This window comes from Elgaria multicarinata, chromosome 2 (genome assembly GCF_023053635.1).
Source record: "Elgaria multicarinata webbii isolate HBS135686 ecotype San Diego chromosome 2, rElgMul1.1.pri, whole genome shotgun sequence".
NCBI lineage: Eukaryota > Metazoa > Chordata > Lepidosauria > Squamata > Anguidae > Elgaria > Elgaria multicarinata.
Window position 1 is genome coordinate 111207644 of NC_086172.1, and position 17127 is coordinate 111224770.

Here is a 17127-nt window from a genome sequence, read left to right on the forward strand (position 1 = left end):
ACTTTACTCTGTTGCTAACAGTAGGGTGACCATATTTTGGAAACCAAAAAGGAGGACAACAAAGTCGCCCCCAAGGGGGTGTGTCCAGTGCCAAGGGGGCGTGCCCACCCGAACATAGCCTTGGTCACGTCTGATTTTACAGCACACATTTAAGACAAATTTGTTCTACATAACATCTTAATGTTAAAATTACTGAAATAAAGAACAAGTGAGAGATTCAATGTATCTGAAATTAACTTCACTCACTCCTACTTTTGTAGGTTTTGCTGTCCTTTGAAGCTTTTGCTGTACTCTGTGTGTTACATTCTCCCCTTCCCTCAAATATCTTTTCTGACTGTATCTTCACTCATTGCAAGCTGCTGTTGTTGTTAACAGGGTTTGCTACTGGCCCCAGATCTGTTTCAAATTTGGTATGGCCAAAGCTCTACCTAAAAGCTATCATGGTGCTAACTTTCAGCTCTTTATCTTTAAAAATGACAGTTTAAAAATAATAATTTTAAAACCTCAATTTTTAAAAAAATCCTAAAAAATCAATGGATGAACGGATCTGTTTCAAATTTGGTATGACTAAAGCCCTTCCTAAGAGCTACCATTGTGCCAAGTTTCATGTCTTTATCTTAAAAAATGACGGCGTTATAAGCATTTTTTTAAATTCCCATTAGAGCTGCCCTTTGAAAAAAAATCCGGATTTCCCCTCCCGGATTTGCCGTCAAAAATCTGGGCAAATCCGGGCAAATCCGGTCATATGGTCACCCTAGCTAACAGCCAGCCACTCTAGAGTCAAGAGCAGCCTTCTCTTATACAGTCAAGATACTGCTTATCTTTTCCTGAGTTGCCTTAAAACCCAAATGGGCCACAATTGCCTTAAGATAATAATCTGATGATCAGGTGGAGAATTCTGAAATCCATGACTTATCCAAACAATCTCTGGACTAACAAGGGAGTGTTACGATTCTCAAAGAAATAGTATTCTGTGCACGCTTGAGACACTTTGCTTTATTCTGAAAAATGAAAACTTTTCTCACACAGAAAGAAACTGTCTACATGCTCAGATATACCAGAATTTTTGAAAATAGATATGTGAACCCTCACCTGAATGATGCAACTTTAGGGGTATATCTACTCTACAAACCAAAAATGTTTTTGTACCAGTTTCACTGTCATACCTTCTCCCATGAAAATTTAACTGTGCTGACCTGCTGTGGAGTTCTTCTCTGTTAGAACAGCATAGGCCCTTACAGGACTGCAGTTCTGAGGATCCTGTGATGGAAAGTTTAAAGTAGCCAACTAACAGTGGGGATGCAGACTTAGCCATGCTTAGGGTAGACGCATTTAAACAGTCCTTACCAACTGAAGTCCCAGCTTAAGTCTTATTGATTTCAATGACTCTGCTCCAGGTATGACTAAATCTAGATTTATTTATTTTGTGGTATTTAGATCCTGCTGAATATAATAAAATCTCTCAGCAGTTCACAATATTAAAATACAATATTAAAAACACAACATTAAACAAAGCATTAAAACACTTCCAACTGCAATAAAAAATCAAGGAGCAATAAAATGGAGTGGCATAATTAATTTACTTTCAGCCCACATCTGGCCCAATGTGAGTGGGATTTCTTTGCCACCAGTGCTGGATTCCCACTCAACTTACGACAGGCCTTGCTGTGGTGGAGCAATTATGCTACACATCTTGCTTATGACAAGCCCAGCCAGCATGCTCTCTTGTGCTTTGGGAGGTTTTTCTTCCAAGGCTGGGAGACGGAAAAGACCCAGGAAAAGGGTTCCTGTCTCTTGGGTTATTTCTGATTAGGTATTGCATGTGCAAATATGAAAAGGGTGGTCTCTGTGTAATCTCACCAACAACATGGTAAGGTATATATAATTCCATATGCAGCAGTGGAGGCTGGTTTCTCCGATACCACTGGGTGCTGAATCCCCTTCAGGTTTTAGTCAGAACTCTAAAAGAGTTTTGCACCTTGGATAGCTTTTCTAGAGTGCTGACCAAAACCTGGAGCGGATTCACCACTGACGCGGGAGCCACCACCCTCCACTGATATATAGGTGTGTGTATGCGTGTGTATGTGTGTAATATGTATGCATGCCTTTCTTTATGCATGTGAATAGCCCCAGGCCTGTCTGTGTCCAATATTAGCCAAGCATGGAAGGATCAGTAGGATCCAGTCCTAAATTCCCAATGAATATTTGAATTATCATTATGAAAGTGACAGCATATTGTCACCAGAGAACAAGCTTATATGATAAATGTGAAGCTCCTGAGAAAAGTATCTGTGCCTGTTCAGGGTACAGAACTGATAAATGGATCAATATTTAATGACACACGAAGTGCAGGACCCAGACTCTGCAGGGAAATGTCTGTAATGGAACAAGAGACAGCCTGAGAGTGCAAAGTAATTTATTGCAAGTAAAACTAAAATTAAACTTTGGGTTTGAATTTTATATTAGTAGCTGGTCCAGTCCTATTTATCATGTTACTTATTTTAATTATGTTTCCAGCATTTTAAAAATAGCCTGCCCATTTTGCTTAAGAATTTTAAATAATGGAGATGTAGGGTTGAAAAGGATCTGATCTTGTCCAATCTCCCATCCTGAAGTTCAGTGCTCCTTGACCAAAAATAGATGATAGAATGGTCCAAAGCAGGAAGGACAACGATGTTGCAAGCAGGTGTGTGTGTGTGTGTGTGTGTGTGAGAGAGAGAGAGAGAGAGAGAGATGTGCGTGTGCGTAACCTTTATAAATTATTCTAATTTCCACGACCCCATAAGTGGCGTAATTTATTCCGCAATAGTACTATTTACAAAGTTCATGCTGGGGAGAAAATGCATGGGGAAAAGCAAGGAAGTGTACAGGCACAAGTGACATTTTCATTCAGCTACTCCTCTGGCTTCTGAGATTTCTCTTGGATTGTCCATATACATTTAAGTTCTTATATAACCTTGAGAGCTAGAAACATTTTTTTTTAATGAGAACTAAGATTCTTAGAAACATTAATTTCTGAAGCCATTTTTTCTCTGTGGTATTATGCTAATTCTCTGTACAGCCCAGGGGCTGTCTACATGTAGGGAGAACCCTGCAGTGGCAGTGGAACTGTGCTGCATCAGTTAGACAACGCAGTTGCAGTTTCGCAGCCACTCTGGGGCTTCCCCATGATCCTGCGGTTTGAAAAAGTCAGGTATTTACCTCAACTTTTTCAATCGGAGTGACATTAATACAGCACTACCGTCTTACATTGCTCCGGGGCCGATCCGGGGGCAGTACCCAGTGGAAGGTGACTGGTGATTGGTCGCCTTCCACTAGTAAGAGGCTCCGATACCTGGATGACAACCCTGGGAGAGGGAAAGCACAGGGGTTGAGAGGGAGGCAGTGCCAACCCCCCAGACTCCTGTCTGTAGGTCTGCTTTTTAACCATTTAATGATGTACATTATACACAATAAGTGTAAACTAGAGATATGCACTGCCCCAGAGATTCCACTTGGACCCTGATTTGGCACTTTAAAAGATGGCCTGATTCTGCTTGGACCAATCTGGAGGATGCCTGCTTCAACTCGGGGACTGAACCTGAGCTGAGATTTGTAAATCTGAGGATTCATGACTCCCACTGACTATTATGGGATTATGTAAAACAGCTGTAACTCCCCCCACCCCCTTAATCAGAATTGAATGATATCTGCAGGCCTTATAGAGCATTAGGAGGGAAATTTTAATGGAACTGCCAATAACGTTTTGATTTTTTGGTGGAATTGGATGTAGTTTGTAAGGATAGGAACCCCTTCTATGGGGACTGAGCCTGCCAAGTTACAGATAACTAAGTAAAGGAGGGATTGTATAAGATCAGCCTTGACATTGCAAAGGTATCCCCAAGAGAACACGCTTAGCCTCTTATGTTCATTGTGAATCATTGCTGTCAAAATGGCAGTCAGCTTAGAGGTGTACTAAGTAAGAAAATTGCAAGGTTTCAGGAGGATGGGTACAGCAGTTTATGTGGAAGGACAGTCTACAGATTTTTTGGGTGGGGGGAGAAGTGACTTGCTTTCCCTTCCCTTCCCTCTCCCCTCTTTTGGGGGTCAATTTAAATGAAATGGCATCATAACCCACAAAGTTTCAGAAGGATAAGTGCAGGGGCCGAGGAGTTCTGATGATTGAAAACCATTTTAAGCCTTTTTTTCATACTTAAGCCTGTTGGAGATGGAAAAATTGCCATCTCATGATCCCTTTCACTCACTCTCCCTATCCCACCCCCCCACCCCCCACTCATCAATGTTTTAGAGAAACTTTGGACAAAATATTTGGAAAGGACTCAGGATGTCTGCATTTCCGAGCAGTAACCTGTAACAAAGCCTCATTCTGGTGGCTTTGGAGGGAAGCCCACTTCATATTTGAAAGGACCAGAAACAGTCGGAAGGGGTCTGACTCTGCTAGGGCTTCAGGCTACATCTAAATTTGATATACATTCCCAGTGTAAACATAGTGCACATTGGAACTTTTGAAGTGGCTGTTTCACTGCATGTACACACAACAGGGAGCAGGTACATGGCTGAGACTTTTTAGTGTGCACACTGAAGGCTGAACATACAATCAAGTAGGCACATATACCTGTTTCAGACATAATGGGACATCCTAATGTTTGTAAGGTACATCCTATTAATCTTACATATTAGCTACTGATATCCACATTTCCCTTGTTATTTTTTAAGAAACTGATATTGTGCTCCATAACACCAGCGATTTATCACACACTCGCCATTCCTGGTATGTGGTTTTGCAGCACTATACTCACATGATATCTTCCCTGTCCTGCACTCATCTCGCCCCTTACTCCCTTGTTGCGTTGTATTTTGGTGCGGGGAAAGTGTGGATTATTTTCCCCTCTCGCTTTTTCCTTTGTTGGGGGTGTGTGCTAATGGAGTATTGCTGACGAAAAGGGGGGGCGGGGCAGATCTCCTCCAACACATTGTCGTAGAGACTTGTTAGTCAGTTGGATGGTCTTTTTAGTGCTCCAACCCACCCACCACCCACATTGCCTGCAGAAATAGAGCCCAGATGAAACCTTAAAAGTAATCACTAGATAACAAAGTCAGAGCGAGGGGGAAGAGCCCACGCCCAACGGAGTACGACAACCAATGAACTGGAAGAGGAAGGAGAAGGGGCAGGAAGAGCGAACAAGCAAAAACCCACGTGGAAGGGACCGTGTGTGATGGAGCCCTTGACGCGCTTATGAAACAGAGATAAAAACCGCGTAGACAAACCAGGGTGGGGGTTGGAAAAGTGCAATAGAGCCCATTATGACATTTTGTGTCTTTACCTTTACCGGTGAAGAACTACATTGGTGAGGTTTGTGGTTGTTTCTTCTTCTCTGTGCATTTCCCTGTTTTACTATGTTTTGATCCCTAACATGTTCTCAGCTTTTAAATTGCTTGCCTTCTTTTCATTCCACAATGTGTCTCCTCTTGTTCATTACACTATCAAGATTATGAGGACTAACAAAGTAACATCAGAATATATATTGCAATATATATATATATATATATATATATATATATATATATGCATTAGTTGCAAAGGAGGTAACTTTTAGGAGGAGTCTCAACTAGTGGTGTGTTCACACTGGCTAGCAGTTCTCACCCAAGCATTTTGAGCACATGTGGAGTGGTTGCTTGGCTTGCAACAATGGAAATCAGCAAGGGGGAAGAAGGAATTCTACCACTCTAGCAGGAAAAAAATGAATGATGAAACAGTAATGAGCAATTAATTATACAGAACAAAATCCAACACTGCATGCACGGACCTCTGCCCATAGAACAGGCCTTTACCCATATCTCCTCACTCATGCAGCCCCATTCCCCCTCCAAATGTGCTCTGGAGGGGCCCTGGGTATTTGAGCTGGCCCTGGGTCACAATATATACAGTGTTGACCTTGCTTCATTTTAAAATTTGACAGAATTATGTATAATTTTATATAAATAAGTGATAGATATTGTTTGAATCCCTATTGTAGAATTGTTTGGGTTTTTCTCTCCTGTTTTGCAATATTCCTTGGCTTGAAGCAAATACAGATTGAACTAAGACCTTGCTTCATCCATGCCTTATCTGTTTTTCAGTACAATATTTTAGCAACCTGCCTTTGAACCTATGAATTTACCTTTCCTTGAGTCAACCAATTGGTCCATCTACCTCACCTGTCTTTCCTGACTGGCAGAAGCTCTCTAAGGTGTCAATTAGGGGACTCTTCTGCTATCCAAGATGCCGGGGATTGAACCTGTGACTATCTGCTTGCAGCACATTTGCTCTTCCACTGAGCTCTGGCCTTGGTTGCAATTTTAATTGTCCCCTTACAGATGTTTGGTTGCTTTTGAAGAGCATTTTGTTGCCAAAGCCCGTTGTGTGTTTTGCAAATAACTTAGAAGAAATTGAAGATTGCTTCTTTGTTTGGTCCTCAGGTGTATCAAATTCATCAACCGCATGGCCTTTTGAAAAAAATCAATTCTGTAATTCAAAAGATAACGGAGCCCATCCAACCTAAAGTGGCAGAACACAAACATCAGACAGTGAAACGCCTCTCCTACCCCTTCTCCAGGGAGAAACGACACTTGTAAGTCAAAGTTCGTCATCTTTATTTAATGTCATTTTCAGCAAGATTGGCCTCTGGGGACACAGCTAGAAGCAAATCATGAGAATATTAATAGAAATACGTAGGCCAGTATTTTGATACAGCTTGCACTAAATTTATCTTTTTTTCCAAATAAACAGGACCTCTTCTGGCTCAGAAAAGAACTCTGTCATAGTGAGCTTCCCTAAAGACTTACACTGCAATACTATACATTTCTGCCTGGAAGTAAGCCTTAGGCTACAATCCTGTATATATGTACTTTGGAGCAAGCTCCATTGAACCCAGTCGTCTTTTATTATTATTATTATTATTATTATTATTATTATTATTTATTTATTTATTTATTTATTTATTTATATAGCACCATCAATGTACATGGTGCTGTACAGAGTAAAACAGTAAATAGCGAGACCCTGCCGCATAGGCTTACATTCTAATGAAACCATAATAAAACAATAAGGAGGGGAAGAGAAAGCAAACAGGCACAGGGTAGGGTAAACAGGCACTGGGTAGGGTAAAACTAACAGTCTTTACTTCTGTGTAGGCATCTATAGGATTGCACTGGTAAAACAAAGACATATTTGTACTTCCCCAAAGTTACAAAATCATAATAAAGATGGAGAGCTTCTGTAGCTGTCCTTGTTCTCATCTGAAACCCAAATGTGGTCTGAGAAAAAAAATGGCCCAAATATGATTTCATTCATGAGTCAAGCCTTGTGTGACTAGTTCACCACAAGCAAAGTACAATCCAAGCCAGAAAAATAGCAGCCTGCTATATGGTCAGTGTTTGCATGAACCAGGCATGAGACAGAAAGAGTAGGTCTCTTGATGTCCCATAATGGTCACAAGGAAAAAGAGGGCGTGGGAAAATAGGACACCACCACTGCCAGTTCCTATTGAAGCAAATGAAACCAACCACTGTAGTGACCTGGGGTTACAATCAAATGTTTATGTAAAAAACTGCCACACAGTTGCTCTGACCACATAGAGAGCTAGAGCCTCTCTACATGAAGCTTTTATCCTACAATCGAGATTGGTTACTCACAGACATTTGTGAGTCCTTTACATGATGTCATCAAGCTCCAGGGTCTCTCCTGTGCTTTCTGACTTTTATCCCTTTTTTAAGATTGGGGAAAATGAGCTATTTAAACATTGTGAGTTGAATTTCTCCATGTAAAGAAAAAATTGTGCTATAACAGCAGCTATACCACAGTGGCTGTGTAATGAAACATATAGAACTTGCAGACAAAGGGACTCCCCAGGAAAAAAAACACAGAAGTGTGTGTAAAGGGCCAATCTTAATCCCGCAAAGAATCTGGAAGCAGAAGCCAAAGTAAAGTTGCGGAATAAAAAGCCTCTGTGTGGAGAACCCCCAGTTAGCCTTAGCTGTTAGCAGTGTGGTTAACCAAGAAGTAATGCATTTGCACAACTGCTTGGAAAACCCAGTTGAATGGCGAGAAAAGATAGATGACTAGCCCGCTACTTCGTTAGAATTGCTATGTGGTCAGTTTTTCAGCAGCATCATATGGATTTGCCCTGAACTTTAATTAAACATAGAATTAGGGAGAAGCTTTTGCCTTCCTAGGGAGCCCAACCTCAAAACAAGAGAAGTACAAGATGTGGGTCTTTTTAGAATCTCTATGTGGCAGTTTGTATTCATTTTATCTATCATTTCAGGATGAAACGTGATTCTCAGCAGAGAAGCAAATGTGCCTTTTATTTTGTTGAGATACATTTTTACTGTACCAATGGCAATTTTACTGTGCCATTTCTCATATTTAAAAAAAACACCAGTAAGTTTTGTAGATAAGAGTACATGAAATTGAGAGAAAGGCACATTAATTTTGCAGGAGGAGGAAGAAGTGCTATGCACTTTCTAGGAAATAGCAAACATTGTTGATACTTTTCCCATTGAAGCCAGTGAGTCGTTGTATATCAAGGGCCAAAAGCTGGATCTAAGAGCTACAACCTCTTCTCTTTTCATTTTTACTCTAGAATAGGGGCAGAGCCCCCAGTGTGGATCTTAAAAGCCCCCTACCCCCACCCAGATCTGCAGCCTTGTGCCTACTCTAGAGTAAAAACAAAAAAAGATGTATCTGTTAGATACAGATTTAAAGTAATGTTTGTTTTGGCCCTAAATTTGGTTGAAAAGGCTTTGAAATTTTAAGGCTTCTAAAGAAGAATGACTACTGTCTGAAGGCCGCAAAAATCAAGTAATTTTCTTGACCAGAAAATAAGGCTATCTTGTTTGAAATCCATCTTACTATAAATTCATTCATTTTCTCAATTTCTAATATTTTGACAGATTTGACCTCTCTGACAAAGATTCCTTTTTCGACAGTAAAACCAGAAGTACCATAGTAAGTATTATTATTATTATTAAAAAAGTAACACCATGTGTTAAAGCTATTCCCCTCTACAGCAATCTGGTATTCCGCTTAAGTTAAACATATTCAGGATTAATGTTACAGTACTCTGTGAACTCTGTATGTAGGCATGTCAGAGGAATCTGTTTTGGGGTTGGAGCTCAATGCATTTTTCCCAGCTCGGCCTCCCGAACACCAGCTTGTGGATCCCTAAGCTGCGTTGACTCAGCTCACGCCAAGTTGGGCAAGATCATGGTTTCCTGCTTTGTTTTATTTGCGCAAATCACACCTGAGAACATCTGTGGAAGATGCTATTTGCAATCATAGCTGTAAATACCATAATTTGCACAAAATTTTTTACGCAAATTGCATTATTTACGGGGTTTTTTTGCACAAAACGCAATTTCTGTAAATATTCCCAGCCACAGATTTGTGCAACTCAGGGCTCATAGGCAAAAAACAACAACATGAGCTCTTCCCAGTGCCCATGAACCATCTGGCAGTTCACCCTGCATGCGAGAATCCAGCGAGCAGAGCGCAAACAAGACAGGGGAGTTCGACCATCCCTATCTATACTTGCAGATACACACATATACACATGTGTTTATGTATACATAATCGATATATGTATCCTGGTCAGTGGAAAAATGCAGTGGGTTTTGCAACTGATTTTTATCGTTGAAATATAGTGCACATGTATATAACTGATAAGAACAGAGTATATTTATTACTAGGAGAACATGTTACAAAATATGTTAACATACTGTAGCAGTATGAATATTTAGGACTAAGGTATGCCATTTTTTTGCCCTTACAGCAATTGTGTATTATAAGTAAGAAACATTCCAATTAATATTCCAACGTTAGAAAGAGAAAATGAAAGCAAGAGATATTGGCCTCCTTTTTCTCTGTCCCTTACGTGCACGGACGGGTTCCAATGTGGCCCCAATCTGGCTTTCCAAGCCACATTAGGATCTGAAATCAGTAATCCTCAGTGAACATTGGGCAACTGTATAACCAAGTGTACACAACAGTTCCAATAAAAATAAGGAGGAATAACTCACATCCAACCCTAGCCGTTCACTGGGAATAAGTAAAACCATCCCTTCATTTCCAGAATGTTTATATTATCATCATATGGAATGACAACCATATAAAGAATTTGTGGTAAAGCAATCACATTTTGTGTGCTTTCTTTTGCATATATCTATAATATCCCAGAGATCTTTAACTGTAACTAATTAAAACATGTAAACTTGTATGTGCTTCTTTAATCACCGGGGGGGGGGGGGGATGGAAAAACATTTGGCCTTCTCCTTTTAATTAGGGTGACCATATGAAAAGGAGGACAGGACTCCTGTATCTTTAACAGTTGTATTGAAAAGGGAATTTCAGCAGGTGTCATTTGTATATATGGAGAACCTGGTGAAATTTCCTCTTCATCACAACAGTTAAAGCTGCAGGTGCCCTGCCCTCTTTTAAATCTGTTCACTCTAGTATAGCTCCTGCACTTTAACTGTTGTGATGAAGAAGGAATTTCACCAGGTTCTCCATATATACAAATGACACCTGCTGAAATTCCCTTTTCTTTGCAACTGTTAAAGATACAGAAGCCCTGTCCTCCTTTTCATATGGTCACCCTACTTTTAATTCACTTGTTTCCTACCTTTCAGGGCCTCATGACTGTGAAGTGGGTGACATTTTATAGCAAACCTGGTTTTGTAAGAGGGACCCTTTGTTGTTCATTTCTCAGAGTCAGGGGATACCTTGATTCCAAGCGGTTATATAGTCTGCACTCTACTGAACTGTTAGTACGGTGAAAAAGCTGTAGAGCTGAGGGCTATCTATAAGTCACTGTTGATTAGCATCCAGCTTGTGGTAGCTTCTTTTAGTCAGCTGTTACAGAGCAAAGGAGTCTGTATAAAGGCTTTTACACCCTTCACACAGCCCCTCCATCTTCCTTCTTACCCTAATCTGGCTTCAATAATCCAATATCCAAATACTATCATAAATCCTGCTCATGACTCCTACGTTTGCTCATATGATGATCTCACCTTCTCCTTCGCTGACTTTCCTTCTCTCTTCTAGTACAGGTCCTTTACTCCCCAACAGACTCACTCCATTTTCTCATATCTCCTTCTTCTTCCTTCTGATATCTGAAAAGAGAAATTTCAAACGTGGTTTTAACACATTTCTTTATTTCTCCTTCAAATTTTGGGGGAAGAGAATATAAAAACATTGACTCTCAATGTTTTAAAATGTTTTAAATGCCTATGGATTACAGTAGCTAATTTGTAAAACTCGTTTTAAGAACAATCCTCTGGTAAGAATGCTTGTCAGAATTCATTATCATATAAGTTAATTAACGACGCAATCCTTTGTATTTTTAGACAGATAAGTGTCCTACAATTCCCAGCATCCCCCAACCAGCTATGCTGGCTAGGGAGTTGTAGGACTTTTTAAAAAAAATCTGCATAGGTTTGCACCCGAATTCTGCATAAAATGCAACAATTTCTCTATAGAAATTCACATATAAATCCCATAAACCAACAAGGAAAAAAGGAAAGGAACCTCTCGTGCAAGCACTGAGTCATTACTGACTCTTGGAGGGACGCCAGCTTTCGCTGACATTTTCTTGGCAGGCCTTATAGCGGGGTGGTTTGCCATTGCCTTCCCCGGCCGTTATTACCTTTCCCCCAGCTAACTGGGTACTCATTTTACCGACCTCGGGAGGATGGAAGGCTGAGTCGACCCGAGCCGGCTGCCTGAAACCAGCTTCCGCTGGGATCAAACTCAGGCCGTGGGGAGAGTTTCAGCTGCAGAAACTGCTGCTTTACTGCTCTGCGCCACATATAAAAAACTGCTTGTCATAAGAGTTACAAGCAATTCTCTTGATTTTCTGTTAAGCATTCAACTAAATGTAAAAGGAATCATTTTAAAAATGTTTGAATTCATAGTCACATAGTTTACAAATAAACACTAAAGAAGGAATAGCTTTTTTCATTGTGTCTGAATTTTAAAATGTCAGTAGTTATTATTATTATTATTATTATTATTATTATTTATTTATTTTCTAAGTTTTCATTTTAAAAAAATCTCTGAAGGCTGTAATCCTATATACATTTTCCTAGGAGTAAGTCACACTGAATTCAGTGGGGCTTATCTTTGAGTAGATATGCATAGGATTGTGCTGTCAATATTCACTTTACCTTCACTTTTCAGTTTTCTTTTGCAAGAAAGAAAGGTAAGTGAAGATAGTACGTACAGTTCCTTATAGTTTGTTTCCATGGCTTGAGAATACAGCTGCAGTAGCCTAATTATATGACTTCTATTTTTGACACACCAACATCCATCTGAAAGATAAACATAGCCACAATGCTAAAATTGTACATGTTTAAGCAAAACAGGAAAGAAAAAGGCATCAGCCTAATTCCAAATGTATACCTAGACTTGGAGGTAATATATGCCACTTTGGGGCTCATTAGAGTGGAAGGGAAGCATACGGCTTTGGAATTTTTTAAATTGGCTTGAACCTTCCCTCCACAAGGCAAGGAACCACAAACATGCAGATGATTCATGCATCTCAAGGGGGACGGTTGCAAGTGAACTCTTATTATTCAGGGTGCTCCATATTTACTGCAACTGGTTATTACAGTCAGATGATTATACCGGGCACAACTGGTAACTATTTGCCATACATGGCAATAACTACAGTTTCTGCTTACATTATCCATATCTTATGTTGGTCAAAAATGGTTTATATAAATATAAGACGGCAGCATTGCACTGCATAAAATTGTAAGTGTAAAGAATTAATTTCTCCTTTTCAATTCCACTATTCTTCTTGAATGTTAGTGTGGAGTATTAACCTATTAACCTATATCCATGCTATTATTATTATTATTATTATTATTATTGTGCCAAAGCTCTCTGAGCAGCTTACAAAAAATAAAACAATAAAAACAATATACAAAATTTAAAACTAGAAAAGAAATACAACAAACAAAACCCACAAAGACAGCATACATCTAATAACAACTTTAAGCAATCAGACAAACCTAGCAAATTATGAGTTTGTGAGCTGATTCTTCAGTGATAATCAGTTATTATAATAAGAGGAGTGACGACCCTCTGTTATTTTTATTATTATTAATGTATTTATCTATTCAAAGTTATATACTATTCTATACAGGTTTAGAGTAATAGCTATCTTATACGAATTATATGAACGCCAAATAGATAGGTGTAATGTGTTATGTGTTTGATATTTATGGTTTTGGGCTTGTGTGTGTGCATGTGACTGGGTTTCTAGTGATTTAAAGAACAATGCTTTCTTTAGTTAAAATTGCATAATTTAGTTGTAAATGGTTTTGCTGGTATTTAGTGTTGTTGTATAAAGATATATAGGGTTGTATCCAGCAGTGTCATTCAACTAACGCAAATGACATTGCACTAGTGGAAACCAACTTACGAACTATGTCTAAGGGAAGAATCCAACTAAAGTGTATTTATTTGTAATTTTTATATACCGCTGACTATAATAGCAGTTCACAATATTAAAATACAATATTAAAACACAACATTAAAATACAGCATTTAAACACGTCCAACTATAGTAAAAGAGCAGTAAAATGGAGTAAGTGAGTCTTCAGGAGGCATTTAAAAGATGCCACGTTTTCTGTCTCCTGAACTACAAGAGGGAGATTTTTCCAAATGGTGGGTGCTTGCACGCCTACTTGCAGAGCCTAGGTTTACAAACTGACCCACTAGCATTTGCACAACTGGAAAAGGCAGCAGAGCTCTGCTAGCACAGCAGTTTCTTCTGCTAATGGTACATTGGTTTTAGGTCATAGGTTTTAGCTATATTATTTATTGTATATATTCTATATAAAAAATAAAATAACAATTGATATAACTGTGTATAAATTTATTATTAGATGAAATATAATTAAGATTTATTTAAAAATTAAAATGCATTACAAATTCTGCCCATTGCAGTTCAGAGCCATATGGTTCATCACAATGTAAAGAACATACAGTACAATACATAAGTAATTTAAAACATCAAGGCATTAAACACATACAAATAAAATCTACTAATAGTTAATAATCTAGCCTATTATATGTATATGTATAACTAGCCTATATTATATATAAAAATCTGCTGGACCTGGTCTTTGAAGGGTAGAGGGAAAATGTGTTCACCTGATCTTCTAATGCTGCAGCCTGCACGCTTTTTTGGGAATAAATCCGATTGAACTCAGTGGGACTTATTTTTGGGGGGGAAACATGCATAGGATTGTGTTGTAAAGGTGCTAATAGAATGGATCTAGCAAACCTCTTGGAGGAGGGAGTTCTACAGTATTATTATTATTTATTATTATTATTTATTTATATAGCACCATCAATGTACATGGTGCTGTACAGATAACACAGTAAATAGCAAGACCCTGCCGCATAGGCTTACAATCTAATGTCAGATTGCCTTGGAAATAAATCCCCATAAAACAGAAAATAGCATGTCCTATTTCCAAGTCTACCCAAACGTACCTTGGAATTAAGCCTTATCCTCCCCCTTCCTATCCAGCCCCCAAACTCCCTTTTCCCCATTGTCCCATCCTATTTACACACATCCCCTCATCTCCTTCCTTTCAGTCCCACTTGCCTGGCTGGGGCGGACATTTCCCAGAGACATTGTGTGGCCTTGTATGCTGCAATACAGTATGCCAGGTGCCAGAGAGAGGTGGGGAGACCTCCTCCCCTTACCATCCTCACAACTTGCCACCACAGTAAGCAAGAGTGAAGAAAGGGGCAGGGAGTCATAAGAAAGGGGATGTGGGTGGAAAGGAGGTTGGTTGAGGGAGAGGTGGGGATTTGGGTGAGGGAAATACTTTTCCAGCTCAGATTAAAATCTAAGCCGGAAAAGAATTTGGGGATCAGCTTTTAAGTGACCATTTTGAGCCCCTAAGGATTCACATTTCCAAGTGTGTAAATATGAGTCACGGAAACACATATAGGTGCTACTTCCTTGTTCTATCCAAACTCATTTTGGATTGTGATGGAGATAAAAGTATTAGTCATAGTAGTATAGTAGTAACTGTAGTAGTATTAGTTGGATTTCTTAGTTGCCTTTGTCTAAAAAAAAAAAAAAGTCAACTAAGGCAACTTGCAACAAGTAATGATCCTGTCAGTGATTTTAATTCATAGGGCAAAATGTTCATATATGAGAAGACATGTCATCAGCCTTAAGTAGCAAATTCTCAGTAATGCTGTTCTAGATGTACTGAACAAAACTACTAATTTCTGTATCCTCAATAACAAGTTCTTAATATGCTACTCTGGTTTTCATTATGATGCAAAATAATGTATATGTACGAATGCTTTAATTTGAGTTGTATACAATCAAAATTGTATAGTTTATTTCCCAAGGGTTACTTGTGGCTTGGTGCTTATGAAACTTTTTTTTTCTATAGGTTTACGAAATATTGAAAAGAACTACATGCACCAAAGCCAAATACAGCATGGGTAAGAAAGTTTATGTAGCTTTCAAATCAGCACTTTTTCCAGATTGTAGACTGTTTGCAATTTATACTTGAAGAGATTGTGAGTTGTTTATAGTTTTCTATAGTATAGTTCATATAATTGAGAGTAATTGATGTGCTCATTTAAGATGGAGAAATTATAAATTGCTTAAAGTAATTTTGTGGATTGAAGCTTCAGTTTGCATAATATACCTACCTATATAGGAGTGTAAAAAACCTATAATAAATTATCTCTTTCTCTCTCTCTTTTACAAACACAAGCATTGTTTAAACATCTCTTTGTTTAGACCCACATTTAATTATGGATAAATATCATAATCTCCAAGATCTCTGGATAGGGTTGTGCCATTTCTTAAAACAAGACATGCACAGGGCACTCCTATGCATGCTTACTTGGAAGTAGGTCCCACTGTGTTCAATAGGGCTTACTCACTAGAAAGTGTGTTTAGGATTGTAGTCTTGGTGTGTATCATTCATTTCACTGTTCTAATCAAAGCTAATCTTATTTTATTTTAGTCTAGTTTATATTCTAGCAAGCAGTTCACCCACAGGGGGTTAAATGCAACTGTGGGAAAGTGGATTACTGCTAAGAGTGTGCAAATATTGGAACAGAGACTAACTAAACTTCCTTGTAATGGAAGACAAGTTCAGCTTTGATTAATTATCAGTGCCTGACACATGATCAACATCATACAGCGCTCATACACATGTATTTATTTATTGAAAGCATTTATACACTAGCATTTGGCCCTTATACGGGCCCCCACAGCTGCTTACAACCATAGAAGCTACAGAGTGCTTTCCAAACAAACACAAAACACAATGAATTAGGCCACAAAAACACAATGAATTAGGCCACAAAAACACAATGAATTAGCAGAGAGAAAACTCAGGCCTGATCAGACACATAAACCTGATTTGCACATAATGCCAGTTCATGGTTTAAACAAGCCATGAATTGGTGAATTGGTGAGTCTGCACTGGAGCAACTGAGCGAGTGAGTAGCCTCCTGCCCGCTCGACACTTCTACTTTACATCTGTTTTGCTAAACAAAGTTGTTAGCTGTGACATCAAAACCCAGCAGTCTGGGTTGCTGAGGGTTAAACACCCAGAGTTTGAACCGAACAAGCCATAAGTTCAAACTCTGGCTTGCTTTACACTCAACAAACTAGAGTTTCAGGTTCAGCCGTCACAACTAACAGTCCAAGAATAGGGGTTCCTCAGTTGTTTAGCAATGAATGCAAATGAATGCAATTCAGATGCAGTGGGTGAGTGGTAGACAGCGAGCTCATTCACTCTTGGACCTGAAAACCCAAGGTTGCCATTATGTGCGAACTGGGCCCTAGAGAAATAAAACTGTTTTTACACCCCGCATAAAAACTGTAAAAGTTCTAAGGGACCAGTCTTCAACAGGGCACTTACGTATGCCCCCTATTCTCCAGCACCTCACCAATTCTGTTGTGCATATGGCCCCCATCACCTGCACATTGACAATTTAGTGCTTTCACAGGAAACACAAAATGAGTGGAAATGTTCATTTCTGGAAAGAGGGAGGTTTGCAGAGCTCACATAAGGGAGCTTTGCCAACCA

At 39.1% G+C, this 17127-nt stretch overlaps 1 protein-coding gene across 1 annotated transcript in view; it reads left to right on the forward strand.

Annotated features, from left to right (window-relative positions):
- ANO1 (anoctamin 1) overlaps positions 1–17127 on the forward strand; it is a 141633-nt gene that overhangs the window by 63493 nt on the left and 61013 nt on the right. The window contains exons 5-7 of the mRNA XM_063117376.1: positions 6460–6611; positions 8935–8989; positions 15469–15520. Coding sequence (XP_062973446.1) covers positions 6460–6611; positions 8935–8989; positions 15469–15520 — 259 coding nt within the window. The remainder of the gene's footprint in view (positions 1–6459; positions 6612–8934; positions 8990–15468; positions 15521–17127) is intronic.